Source organism: Colletotrichum paranaense (genome assembly GCF_030867605.1).
Source record: "Colletotrichum paranaense strain IMI 384185 chromosome Unknown Scaffold_15.1, whole genome shotgun sequence".
Taxonomy (NCBI): domain Eukaryota; kingdom Fungi; phylum Ascomycota; class Sordariomycetes; order Glomerellales; family Glomerellaceae; genus Colletotrichum; species Colletotrichum paranaense.
The window spans coordinates 538473-551666 of record NW_026848973.1 but is presented as its reverse complement, the minus strand read 5'-3'; the positions used below and the strand labels follow the sequence as shown (position 1 = coordinate 551666).

Sequence of the window (13194 nt, the reverse complement as noted above, 5' to 3'; positions counted from 1 at the left end):
GGGCCGAGTGACATGCCCCACGCCGGTGATCCAGTGATGCTGCTGTTGAAGAAGTGCCTTAATAATATAGTACCTTGAGTCTTGATACTCCAGTCACTGCAAGATCAAACACGACAAGTCATAATCAGTAGCTCGCATTGTCTTAGTCGAACCTAGGCTATTCATAATCCAGCCAAATCAATTGCAATCCCAGCAACAAACCCGTCCAAATCATACGGGCGGAGTCTTTAGCCCGCCAGTTTTCTTCCCAAAGTTATTTCCCAACGTCATGAACCGTATATAATCATCCGCGTACCTCTGTCATCGCCTATTTGATCAAATAAGAAAGGAGACCGGGGTGCCTCATTTCCGCTCCTCAAAGTAGAACTTGCCGAGCTTGTCGCCGCCACCCTGAGGGCTACCAAGCGCGTTATTACCTACGCGTGCCTCGCCCCCATCAAGTCGCTCCCTAAGAAGACGCTCTGCGGTATCACGAGCTGTTGGCGTCGTGGCGGAGTTAGCTTGTGAAGATTGCTGGGGGAGCTGGGAAGCAGGGACAGGTGGCTTGTTGGTCGTGTCGACGTACATTTCGTCGCTAGGTACACCGGCACCATCATTGGTCGTACCATCCATCATCCTCGCATCCCGTCTTTCCTGCATTGCGGCCGCGCTGGTGGGAGTATCACCGCCCATTGTGACGTCGCGGGCCCGCTGCGTCGGCAAGCCGTCACTCAGACCAGAGGCACTCCGCTCCAGACCCCAGATACCGGCCTGGCCAGCGACTCCAGGAATGGGGCGACGCTGGTAAATGGGACCAGACACGGTACTGTTGGCGCCCTCGCCGAAACCAACAAGGCTGGCGGATCCATCGTCGCTCATGCGATCGTCGTAGCCTCCGGTGGACCCAGCCGTCTGGTCCTCGTCCATGCGTTCAGGCTCGGCGCCCATACTGGTAACCGAGTCGGCCTCGCGGTAGTTGGTATCCATGCTGAACATGTCCTCATCCTGCTCGCCAGGTGCGGTGCGAGTCTCGTTGTCGTCACCGACATAGCTCTCAGTCGCGCTGGCGGTACCGACAGTGCTCATCTTAGTAACAGCGGTGGGTTGGCCATGGGCATCAAAGTATGCGGGTGTGAGGTGAGTGTTGGGCGGGTAGTTGGCAGGGAAGCCGGTGGAGGTGGGGGTCGTCTGAGGAGAGATTGAGGAACCGGCATTCTGCTGGTGCGGCGGGGCGCGCAGAGTCGAGACTCGCTCTAGACCGGCGAGGCGGGAGATTCTGTCGGCGCGCTCGGCCTCGAGGCTCGTTGTAGAGGGGTGGTGAGCGTGGCCGCGGACACCGGCGGGACCCTGGGGAAAGTGGCCTCGGTGACCATCTTTGATAGCGGTGGTAGAGAGGGCAGAAAGGGAGGTCGTGGCGCTCGTGGGGGTGCCGCTGTGTGGGGAGATATTAGCTTGGGAATCAAGTGGGAGAGAGGAGGCGAGACAGCGTACGGCATCTCAGATGGAGTATCCGGGTTGGAGGTGGGAGGAGGGAGGTTGATGAAGGTAGGACGCGGTGCTTGCGCCATGGCTGCTAGATTTGACGTTGGTGTCTGGGATGAAGCGAAAGGGTGTCGATGAGGTCGATAGCGGAAGCCGTCGACGTTATATGTGTCGATGTTCGGATCGAGATGTGCTCGTAACCGGTTGCTCGTAAGTAGTAGATGCTCTTCGGGCAGAGATGGTTTGGGGGCGCTTCGTGGTAGACGATAGTTAAACGGCGGAAACTATCGGGTATCGTCGTCGGGTGTGTAGGTGGGCGTTACCTCCAGAGCCAGACAATGGAGGTGGAATGGTGGTATCTAGCACAGAGTCGAATGGGTATCGCAAAGGGAGCAATTCGCATGTGCGCTTCTTGTCGTCGTGTGAAGAAGAAAGGGTGACGAGGTGTGGCCGGAATGTGCAGAGTTCCAAGTTAGGTGAAGAAAGCCAAGTGACTGGATGTTGGACGTTCGCGTCAGGCAGGCGTGACAGGGAGACACTGAGGTTGGTCCCCTGAAGTCATGAAAGTGAAGCGCCCCAAGGTCAAGGTACTTGGGCTGTTCGTACCGAATGAGGTGGAAAAGCAAGGCAAGCGCTGGGCGTGGCTGGGTACCTTCCTTAGAAGCTACTCAAGGTACGTACAATAGGTAGACAGTGGGAGGCAGACACGCAGAAGGAACAGCAGGAGCAGAAAGGGCAGGAGCAAGGCGGGGGAGGGGAAGAGCACGCAGCAGGCGGGGGGACCAACGATGGGCAGGAACGGGGACGGTGACGGAGCGTCGGGTGGGCAGAGCACCTCAGGGCAAGGCAAGAGCACTGGGCAATGTCCCTTCCTCCCTGGACCTGCCCGCGCTACCAATGACGTAGACCCCGGTACCTTGAGTGCCCCGCTTACATCACCGGGAGCAGACACGTTCTACGAGCTTTGATTGGTTTATAAGACTCCTGTCGCGATTGGACCCCACCTATCTTGGACCCCTCAGGCTGGGAAAAAGGTACGAAGTGCATGTATCTTTTTGTGAACAAGAGACCCTGAATGCTTCTCCTCCACGTCCCTGCATCTCCTTCCCGTTGCGTGGGTTCGTTCTGTATGATGTTCATTTCCCATCTGCCTAACCCATGTACAATGATGGCATTTCATTCCATGCGATAGTCTCCTGTGCAGTTCACGTGTACAGTATTCGTACATACGAGCTGGATTCCAGGGTTTGAGACAAGATACTGCCCATCCTCTGAGTTACGACGTCTTAAAAAACACCCGGCTTAAAATCAGTCACCCTCGCCTTGATAATAGCCGACCCAACCTGCTTCATAAACGCCTGGTGCGCAGGGTCCTTGTGGAGGTAATAATCGCGGTCCTCAACGCTCTCAAACTCGGCCACAAAAATGTGCGTGATGCCGTCCTGCAGACCCTCGGGGCTACAGTCGAGGCCGCCGACCAGAGACTTGATGTACGACTTGCTAGACGTCGGGTGGATGCAATTCTCCTTGAGCGCCATCATGGAATCGCACATCTGTGTTTAGCGTCAGCCTGTGCTTCCGCAGTCAAGCTATTAAGCTCCCTGACACCAGGTCCGCAGGGTTGTGGCCAAACATACCGTCTTGACCTCCTCTGCTGGAATGAGCTCCTTGAACTGGAACTGGACAATGTGGATGACGGTCATTTTGGATATCAAGAGTGGGTTATGCAAGCGGGGGCATAAAGGATGAAGTTTAGATAAAGTAGATTCGAGCGGACCTTGGGTTGTTGATCAGTCGTTTGGGCTTCCCTTCCGGACGTCCTCACCCCGCCTCTTGTTCAACGCGGGCGGAGTGCGGAACGGCGGGGCATCGCCATCATATCCGTCATCGTCCCGTCTTGATGCGGGGTGACCTTCGGCCAATCATACATGCGAACCACAACCACCCGGCTGGTCCTCAATTGACCAACATCCACGCCTAATTGAGAGGCATGCATAAATGCACCGTGTAAGGGGTATTAAGGTGCTGTGTACTGGCGATGTACTCTCCCAGGTCTATCTTGTCTTCGGGTTCACGCTCTAAGATGCCTAGCATATCGTGTGGATGCAGAGTCACGTGTGGCTGCGCTAATCTCCAGCCGGGCCTTAGGAAGATGGGTTTCACCAGTTGCTAATAAGAAAAGCATTGCCTCTCGCATGGCCTTGGTTTTGTCATCGGTGCCGTCAGCCTCTTGGAAGCGTTTCTCAAATGACTCTTTGATCTTGTTTCAGTCTCTACAGACATCCTTCGATTGAGTGCCTGACACGGGCTGCCACCAATGATACATGCATCTTGTGGACAACTGTTGTGGATCGGCGCTTTTATATTATCACATCGTTTTCAATACCTATGTGTTCCAAGTATCAATCGATTCATCGCTGAATACGACCGGACACGTGCAATGCGGTGACCACTAACACTTCCCTCTCATCGATGTTCATTCATAAAAACTAGAAACCATCAAGGGGGACTAAAGATTCGACCAGGCCAGTCTTGAAAGAATCAATGAATACGACCCCGAACAGAGTATCGACTATCGTTCGCGGTCTTTCAAATCAGTGACAATGCTGTGCCTTTAACGGATATTAAACGTTGAGAAACGTACAATATCTCACGTACACGAGAGGAACTTAAGTTAACTGTTGTACGAAGAAATGACTCGAGCTATCCGGACCCTTGATCAAAAACATTTTAAAGTAATAATTTTCATTATTCTATCTCTTCCCCATCTCCTCCCCTCTCTTCCTCATTACAAAACCATCATCCATGGTCTTCCTCGCCAATTTTATCACCAAATCTATTCCGGCTCATCATACGGGAGCATTCAATACAAAGGAAAAATCTTTCTCACATCAAGCTTTTGCTATCAAGCCTGTGCCACCAAACTTATGCTCGTTGATGGTATCCCAAAACCACTGCAGGGTACAGGTTACAAGAACACAAGCATACCAATAGCAACCGCACCAAGAACGCTCATCAGCGGCATCACACTGACAGCCATCAGAGCGGGCTCGCCGGCCGTCACCACGGCGGTGGGAGACGTGGTGCCGGGGCGGGTGCCGCTGACGGTGGTGGGGACGGCCGGAGTGGTCGCGGGAGAGCTGCCGGCGGGAGGCTTGGTGGGGTTTGAGGGAGGGTTGGAGGCAGGGGGGTTCGCGGGAGGCTGCGCGGGCGGGCTGGCAGGGGGGTTGGAAGGAGGGTTGGAAGGAGGGTTGGAAGGAGGGTTGGAAGGAGGGTTTGAAGGAGGGTTTGAAGGAGGGTTGCTAGGAGGGTTGGAAGGAGGGTTGCTGGGCGGGTTGGAAGGAGGGTTGCTAGGAGGGTTGCTAGGAGGGTTGCTAGGCGGGTTGGAAGGGTTGGCGGGAGGGTTTGACGGGTTGCTGGGAGGGTTTGACGGGTTGCTGGGAGGGTTTGACGGGTTGGTAGGAGGGTTCGACGGGTTGGTAGGAGGGTTGCTGGGGTTGGTAGGCGGGTTGACAGGAGGCGAGGCCGGGTTCGAGGGCTTCGTGACCAAAGTCGAGCCACCAGGGCCAGTAGGGGTAGGAGTTCCCTGGCGGGTGAAGGACGAAGTAGTAGTCGTGGTGACGGTGCTGCAGACGGCGTTGTTGCAGGTAGTGTACGTCTTTGTAAGGGTCGAGCAATCAGTGTAGAAGGGTGCCTGGGTGCTCGTGGCGGGAACGTAGACTGGGCGCGTGTAGGTCGAGCAGGTGCCGTTGAAGTTGCAACGAGTGATGGTCGTCACTGTCGGGGGAGTGACGACGGGGGGAAGGGGGTAGGTGATTGTGGTGACGGGCTTGCAGTAGCCGTTGTAGCAGGAGGTGATCGTCACGCAAGGGGGCAGGGTGATGACATTGCAAGTGCCGTTAAAGTTGCAAGTGGTGGTTGTCACCGGGGGAGGGATGGTGATAGGGGCGGTTCCGTTGGGGAAGACGGGAGGAGTAGTGACGGTGGGATCAACCGGGACAGGGATGACGGTGGTGCTGTTGTTGGGAAGGGTCACGGTAGAACTGGTAAAGGTAGGGAGAACGCCGGGGTCGGTGGTGTTGAGGACCGAGGTTGTGAGGATGGTAGAGGTGACCACGTCGGTGGTGGTGGTCGACGTGGTGGCGACGCCGGGGTCCGAGGACGTCGAGTCGGTAGAAGTCGAGGTCTCGGTGGTGCTCGGGACGGTGCTGGCGCCGCTGCTGAGGGTAGAATCCGTGGTGACCGAGGTGCTCGTGGGAGCAATAACCGTGACGGTAGAGCTGCCGACACTGGTCGCGATGGAGGTGCCGGTGGAAGCCGTGCTGCTGGAGCTGGCGGAGGAGGTCAGAGTGGTGGTGGTGCCGCCGCCGGTGACCGTGGTCGTGGGGTTAGCCACGGTCACGGTGGTGCTGGGCGTCACGGTCGTAGTCGGAGCGACGACGGTGGTCGAGGTGGTCGACTGGCCGTTGACACCGGCCAAGAGGGCGGCACCCGCGGCGAGGCGGATAATGGCGGGAGAAACCATCTTGATGGTTTGTAGATGTAAGCGAGAGTGGTGGTTGGTTCTGTTTGACTAGACTCTTGATCTTGAGCTAGAGAAAACGAAAGACGAAAGCGAATGTTGAAGCAGAAGTTCAGAGAGAAGGGGGGTGTTGAAGCTGTGTTTGCTGTGATGAGGATAAGAAGAAAAGACTGATATCGGCTGGGTTCGAGGAGACTTGATATAGCCGTTGATCGTGTGGTGCAAGTCTGCCCATCCTCCTGAGAACATTACCGAGAACGTCGGTGGGACCATGCAGGAACAGTTCATGAGCTCCATCCAAAGTGGAAAATCTTCGGCCAAGAGCATCGTGAAAATTCACAGATCTCGAATATGGCTGCATGCGGCAAAAGATGTTGCCAGCTCCTCGTGCACTCTGCCAGTTCGGACCGTTTTGGCGTACGCCATAGTGGGCAGTTGGGACTGGTAGTTGGACGGATGTGGTAAGAAGAAGAGGTATTTTTGGGATGAACCTGTAAGCGAGCATGGCTTACACGCGAGTGGTCCAGGGAAGAGAGTTGCGCCGGGCGAGGTACGGAACCAGGGGAGAAGAGCATTTCGTCGGATCCGGATAGATCAGAGGCAAGTGCGGTGGGTTTGGTGAGGTAGTTGTTCAGAGTGAGACATTGCGCGATGGATCTGGTGGATATCTTCAGGTGTGAGGAATGTTGGTGATCGCTGCGACTCTGCGCGAGGCGATTCAGAGTGAGACAAGACTGGCGAGGGGAAACGGAAGGCGACTGCAATCCAGGGCAACGAGAGGGACAAGCCAGCGTATCCGTACGGCCCGGATCATGTCTCTTCGGTGCCGAAGACAGCCTTGCTCACGTCCAAGCCCTATGAGAACGTCATCGCCACTGTCTCGCCGTGAGACAGCCGGTTCCCGAAGTCCGGTGTACTCAGCATTCCAGCCTGGTCCCGGGACGATTGTCCATGGGGAAGGAGATGGATTGTTCAGTCATCAACTGCCGCTCATGGTATCCCGGAGGAAATTCTGGTGGATTCCTTCGTGTCCATCATAAACTACAAGCTTAAAGACCTAGTAAGAAAATCTAGTTAGAACATTCACATTAATCAGACTTATTGCCCTCAAACCCTCATTGGCCCCGAACTCAAACCATGGAAAATCTTTCGTCTGTTGTGTGAATACGAGGAGGAAATATCTGCTTCATGGCCGCAAACGGCAGATTGTCGATGAAAATCGTAAAAGTTCTTCCGGAGCTTGGCCGTACTGAGATAAACGCGCTTTCGGTCCTTTGACGCCGCATCCACTCTCATGATCTACGGCACCCTCCATCTCCCCACGTGTGGGTGGGTGGAAACGGGATATGAGTTGGTTGCGCGATGTTGAGAGAAGCCACAGAGCGTGTCATTGAGTCTTGTGGCGGAGCGCCGGAGTCAAGGGGGAAAGCCAGTTGGACCCGGCTGGGAGGGTAGTGGCTTGCGCCGTGATCGGTCGTGTCGACTGGTAAACCGTAAACGAAGTTCCTGAGACATCAGCTCGTGTTGCTGGAATGTGGCCGATTGAGGATGAAGATCTCGGATTGTGAGTTTGTGTGCTGCCGGCTGAAATGTCATGGAGAGTGTGGTACGATGGGTTCCAACCCCTGGCAACTGCCGAGGCGGAGATCTGAGAACTGACCGAAATGTGAAGCTACGTCTGGCTTGAACGCTGTCCTGCGTCGTATCCCATAGTTGGCGAATAAGCGTAGCAGACTGATCTTTGGGTCAGCGGGGAAACTGCCAAGACGAAAAGCATAAAAAATATGAAGTAGTAAATGTGAACCATGTATTCATCTAGATTCCTGGACTGAGCTCTGCCTCCATGCAAAACGCCCTGACAAATGAAAAGATATCCAACCTAATCTATTCATACATGACGTAATAGTCTTTCTTAATCATCCACTGCTCTCCCCGGCGTTGCCGCTCACAACTTCATACCAAGTGCCTTGTGCACACGCATGCTCTGCCGGATGCTCAGGTCGAGCATAATCTCCTCACTACCACCGGGAATGGCGTATGCGCGGACGTCGCGGTACAGTCTCTCAACCTTGCCGCCCTGGCCACCGCGAGAGTACGACAGACCACCAAAGATCTGCGACGCCTCACGAGCACAGAACTCGAAGGTGACGGTGCTCTGGGCCTTGAGGCCGGCAATGGCACCACCAAGCTTGAGCATGGCCTCGGTTTCACCCATCTTCTGGCACTGGAAGATGAGGTTCTCGAGCCATGCGTACGAGGCCTCAATCTGGCGGGCCATATGTGCAAGCTTGAGACGAATGACGGGATGCTCGTAGAGCTTCTTGCCAAACGTACGACGCTTGTTGGCGTACTTGACGGACTCCTCGTAGCACACACGAGAGAAGCGCAGGCACTGGATGATGATACCGATACGCTCGTGGTTGAAGTTGGTCATGATGACTGGAGTATGTTAGTAGGGGATACGGGGCAAATTTGGGGGAACGATTACATGCCTCTGAAGCCCTGGTTCTTCTTGCCGAGCAAGTTCTCAACAGGTACCTTGACATCCTCAAAGGTGATGTAGGTGGTACCGCTGGACCAGACACCCTGGCAGTCCATCCGTCTTGTCGTGACACCAGGTCCTCTCTCGATAAGCAGCAAGCTGACACCGTTCATGCCTTCGCCGCCCGTACGGACGGCGGTAGTGAAGTAGTCGCACCAGATACCGTTAGTAATCCACTTCTTCTCGCCGTTGACGATGAAATGCTTTCCATCCTCGCTAAGCTTAGCCTCGCAAGTCAAGTTGGCAACGTCAGAGCCGGCATCGGGTTCGGTAATGGCCAAGCAGATGCGCTTGTCACCGTTGAGGATGCCGGGCAGAATACGGTCAACGAGAGCCTTCTGGCCAAACTTGACCAGGGGCGGGCAGCCAATGCCGAAACCACCAATGACGTTCCAGACAAAGCCACCTGATGCTGCACGAGACAGCTCGTCGGTCAAAAGCATCTCATGGAAGAGATCCCAGTCCTCAGGAGCCACCGACGCAACGGTGTTGTTGGTGTACTGCGTAGGGTAGTGGACACCGAGCAGACCAGCAAGGTAACCGCGCTCACCCATCTGCTTGTAGATGGCGGGATCGACCTCCTTCTTCTCATCCCACTCACCAACGAAGGGCTCGACATTTGTCTCGACCCATTCGCGGATCTCGGTGCGGAGGGCAGCGTGTGTCTCGTTGTAGTAGGGAGTGTGGTACTGTAGGCAACATGTCAGTGGATGCTAAGCACCAGAGGATACTTGGCAATTGAACTTACAGCCTGGTACCAGTTGGGGTCGGCGTAGGGAACCAAGTCGCCAAAGGGATCCATTGGCTCGGACTCTTCGGTGCTGCTGGCAACGACCTTCTTGGGGGCGGCCTTCTTGGGCACGGGAGCGGCGGCAGCAGGTGCCGCTTCGACGGGCTTAGGCTTGGAGTCGAGGGAGCCGACGTGCAACTTGGCCTTGTACTTCTTCAGGATACCTTCATTGTGGTACTTCCAGAACTGCTTGGAGGCGTCCTTTCCGGCAACGCGCTGGAGGATCTTCTTACCACCTGAGGAGGTCAGTCAGAGAGGCGTACGTGGGGTCATTTCGGAAAGCAGAGGCTGGAGCAGAGGCAGAGAGAATGGCAGAACTGAACATACCTGGGTGGTCATCCTGGAACTTTGTGAGGTCGTAGACATCGCCGTCGACGATGATGAACAAGTCGTCAGGCTTGTTGTGCGACGCAACGTCGCCAGTGGTGAATGTCTTGGACATTGTGACCGGTGATTACTCTGTCGTACGATGCTGTGGAGTATGTGGGTGCTATCTACGGCAGACTCTCGTCGGATGGGTATTCGCCGTTTGACTGTGGGATGACAGGAGAGATGAACCAGGGGAGAGAAAGACGAAGAAGGACGAGGGGGATAACAATGTTTAAAGAGGTCTTGCCGGAAGAGGATGTGTCTGGGGAAATGGTGTCAAAGAAACGAGTCGCGACGGCCAAGGTCGGCAAATGGGCCAGCAGCTCAAGCGCAGGCCAGACAATCACATGCTTGCGGACGCGGGAAGGTAAGCCCAAGGTAAAATGGGAGAGGCACCTGCCCTTTGGTTTCTGGGAGAGGGTTACCTTCCATTGGACCTGCTTACCCAGGAGGGTTTAGGTACGGAGTACATCCAGGTTGGCTGGGGAAAGTACCCCTTCCCGCCTCGGGGTGAAGCTGGGGTGCAGATGGCCAGCAAAGGTACCTACCTCTTTCGACGGGCTCTCGTCACCTTGCACGTTTGACCCAGGGGATGCGTGTGCGGACACAGCCGCAGCCTCAGTGCAGCACGACGGGACATGCAAGTAAGTACCTTTGCGCCGAGGCATTGCAACGAGTCTACCTGGATAGCAATGCAATCGATTACCGGCACATTGTGTTTTGTGTGCAGCCTCCAGGCTCGCGAGGCCATTCAATGCAGTCATCCATCTGTGTTTGTTGGCCTGAAGATTCTCCAAGTTCCCCCACACCTCTCGAGGTCGCAGGCAGAGATACTGGTACACTACACATCAAGCCAGAAACAAAAACATGCGGAAATTCGGGGACGGGCCCTTTGTGTGGGGAAATCTGCAGTACGGAGTAAGTAAGGATACTAAGGCCGCGGGTAGCATCAGTCACTGAAATTGCGGCGGACACGACTGGCCATGGCCGAAATCAACCACAATCAAGTGCCATTGGATTGGTTCGGAGGATGGCGAACGGGAAACAGACTCCAGAGTGAGCTTGGGGAGCCGTCGCACTAGTCCCCATTGGCGACATTTAGGTGCGCTAATCCGTGTCATGTGGTCTCGTGCAGCCTCTCCCCAGTCCCAAGTTTGCGCGCCGTCCATTGTCTTTTGTTTTTTTGTCGCCTGGCGTGTGAAAGACCCCTCTGGCCTGGATCGAAAAGTTTACAAGAATGCGACTGGTGCTCAACTGCAGCCGTGTGTCTTGGTGCGACTCTCCCTTTGCGCAACATGTGATTCCCGATTTCTGTTTCGGGCGTCGCACCTCCTTCTTCTTTGGCTGATGTCATCGAGGGGTGGCTCGTTTCCGGTTCGCGAGGTGTGGATCAACCTCGGCATCTTTTGCAAAGGTGACTGGCCAATGGGAATTCCGTCGATGGTCATGTGAGGTGGGTCCTCTCTGCTGCCGCTTTGCTGCCCGTGGCACGCCAGTCCTGACTTTGCATGTACATAGAGACGGAGAGGTGAGCATCCAAGATACGCATTCACTTTGCATCCAATGCGCTTCGAGTCAGGCACATGATCTCCCGACAACCCACGTCCTACACCGACGAGCAGAACGCGGAGAACCTGGACGGCGTTGGTAATTACTAGATTAGTAGATTACCCCGTGGGACAAAATTACCGACCCATGGCTAGTCTTCGGCATGCTACGAAGTAGTCTTCTACCTCATTAGCACGTGGGTTAGTCTGCGCAGTCCCACCATTGTCATAGGGGAGGCTGGCTGTCTGTACGGATGCCTTTCTGCCTGTAGACGAGTTTCCAGGTTATTGTCAGATAATCTATATTTGAAAGGTGTCAAGCTATGGAGATTGATCCTCAATTCATAGCAATCCCTACCAAGACATTAAATCCACATTGCCTCCCGAGAGCAACGGGTCTCCTTTTTGACCCCCAAACGCCGAATCCCACACTAAATCAATCCGTAAAAGGCACCGTTCCGTCCCGCCCTTTCTTTGATAGACAATCATCCTCAAAGGGAAGACCACACGCAGCAACCTAGCCAACCTTATCCAACCAGCGACCACTACGTCCATCTAGGCCCCACGAGGCTTAGACTTGGCAGCAGCCTTCTCCTTCTTCTCCAACTTCTGCTTCTTCTTCTTTTCATCGTTCTTGGCATCCAGCTTCCGCTTGTGCGCAGCCTTCTCCTCCTCTGTCTTGGGAATCACCTTGAAGAAACCATCGAGGCGGACTTGCTGGTTGCTCTTCAAGTTCTTCTCCAAGCGGGCGCCTGCTGAGCGCACACGGTCCTCAGAGAAGCCCTTCTCCGTGACAAGGTACTGCACCAGTCCCTCCATATCGGGCTTCTCCCACTTGAAGTCGCAAAGCGGGTCGTCCGCCTTTCGGACATCGGGGTTGAGGAACAGCTCTCGGGCATCTTGGTACGGCCAGTCGTCCGGAATGACGTATTTTTGCTTCGGGTCATTCTTGAAAGCCTCGACTAGTGTCTCCAGGTCACCGTGCTCGCGGATCAACTTGAGAGCTGTCGAAGGACCGACCTTCGGGATGGGGTCAAGGTAATCGCAGCCGAGGAGGATACACAAGTCGACAAACTGTTCGTATAATTAGTTCACGACGCGCTCACCCTTGTCAATCATTATTCGGGAGAGACATACCTGCTTCCGCTCCATGCCAAGACCTTCCAGCACCTTCTCAATGTGAACCTCCTGAATGGGCTCCTTGCGCTGCTCGCTGAACGTCAAGTGACGGAGTAGGATCGGGGTATCAAAAGTGAGAGTGTCCATATCCTCACTGGCGGCGGCGTATACCTTGCCTGCACGAGCAAGGACAGCACACTGAGCCTCAGCCTCAGTGGGCGCAATGATGAAGGGGATGCCCATGAGCTTCAGAAGCTTCCGGCAGTCCTCATTGTGCTCGCGAGTCACCCGCACTGTTCTCCGGGAGAACTTCTCAACCTCCTCAGCGGTACCAGTCTCCTTGGCCTCCTCAAGGCCCTCGGTAGCCTCCTGCTTTCTCTGGAATCGCTTGGCGAGCTCGCCAGACTTGAGCTTAGGCGGGGCACCATCGAAGACATATAGGGGCTTGATTCCGTTGTCGACCATTCGGAGTGTACGGTAGAAAAGACCCATGAGATGTGATGTTGTCTCTCCGCTCTCGTTCATGAGCTGTTGGCCATCGGATCGAACGGCGATGAGGAAGGAGTAAATGCTCATGGACCTGAGATTTCGTTAGCAAGCGTGAGCTATAGGGTTTCGACGGCGAGCCTACGCATCCTGCTCTCAGTTAGTGGGCGTTAAAATGATTTGGTGATTGGGCTGGACTTACAATGGCAACTTTGCGACCAAAGTGCGCCTTGATCTCTCCCTCCTTGATCGCATCGGGAGCCTCCTCCTTGATGATCTGGAAGAGATGCTTGATACCCATTTCGCCGAACTTCCGATGGGCACTTTGATTAATATGACGAGAAGATGTTTGATCAGT

General features: G+C 54.9%; 6 protein-coding genes across 6 annotated transcripts; all 6 read right to left on the bottom strand.

Moving 5' to 3' along the window:
* Positions 1-342: 342 nt before the first annotated feature.
* On the bottom strand, positions 343-1547 carry CPAR01_14381 (uncharacterized protein; the record flags this gene model as incomplete). Its single annotated transcript, XM_060498632.1, has 2 exons — positions 343-1411; positions 1471-1547. 2 exons carry the CDS (start codon positions 1545-1547, stop codon positions 343-345), a joined length of 1146 nt encoding a protein of 381 aa, XP_060342693.1.
* A 1200-nt stretch (positions 1548-2747) lies between these two features.
* Positions 2748-3164, bottom strand: CPAR01_14380 (stress responsive A/B Barrel domain-containing protein; the record flags this gene model as incomplete). Its single annotated transcript, XM_060498631.1, has 2 exons — positions 2748-3014; positions 3099-3164. The coding sequence occupies 2 exons, from the start codon at positions 3162-3164 to the stop codon at positions 2748-2750; spliced, it is 333 nt and encodes a 110-aa protein (XP_060342692.1).
* A 1265-nt stretch (positions 3165-4429) lies between these two features.
* CPAR01_14379 (uncharacterized protein) lies at positions 4430-5986 on the bottom strand (the record flags this gene model as incomplete). Its single annotated transcript, XM_060498630.1, has 1 exon — positions 4430-5986. One exon carries the CDS (start codon positions 5984-5986, stop codon positions 4430-4432), a length of 1557 nt encoding a protein of 518 aa, XP_060342691.1.
* A 1942-nt stretch (positions 5987-7928) lies between these two features.
* CPAR01_14378 (acyl-CoA dehydrogenase domain-containing protein) lies at positions 7929-8417 on the bottom strand (the record flags this gene model as incomplete). The annotated part of the gene is made up of 1 exon (XM_060498629.1): positions 7929-8417. One exon carries the CDS (start codon positions 8415-8417, stop codon positions 7929-7931), a length of 489 nt encoding a protein of 162 aa, XP_060342690.1.
* Positions 8418-8467: 50 nt separating this feature from the next.
* CPAR01_14377 (acyl-CoA dehydrogenase domain-containing protein) lies at positions 8468-9757 on the bottom strand (the record flags this gene model as incomplete). The annotated part of the gene is made up of 3 exons (XM_060498628.1): positions 8468-9214; positions 9274-9551; positions 9643-9757. The coding sequence occupies 3 exons, from the start codon at positions 9755-9757 to the stop codon at positions 8468-8470; spliced, it is 1140 nt and encodes a 379-aa protein (XP_060342689.1).
* A 2029-nt stretch (positions 9758-11786) lies between these two features.
* On the bottom strand, positions 11787-13137 carry CPAR01_14376 (XPG domain-containing protein; the record flags this gene model as incomplete). The annotated part of the gene is made up of 4 exons (XM_060498627.1): positions 11787-12305; positions 12369-12930; positions 12982-12989; positions 13039-13137. 4 exons carry the CDS (start codon positions 13135-13137, stop codon positions 11787-11789), a joined length of 1188 nt encoding a protein of 395 aa, XP_060342688.1.
* Positions 13138-13194: the final 57 nt, after the last annotated feature.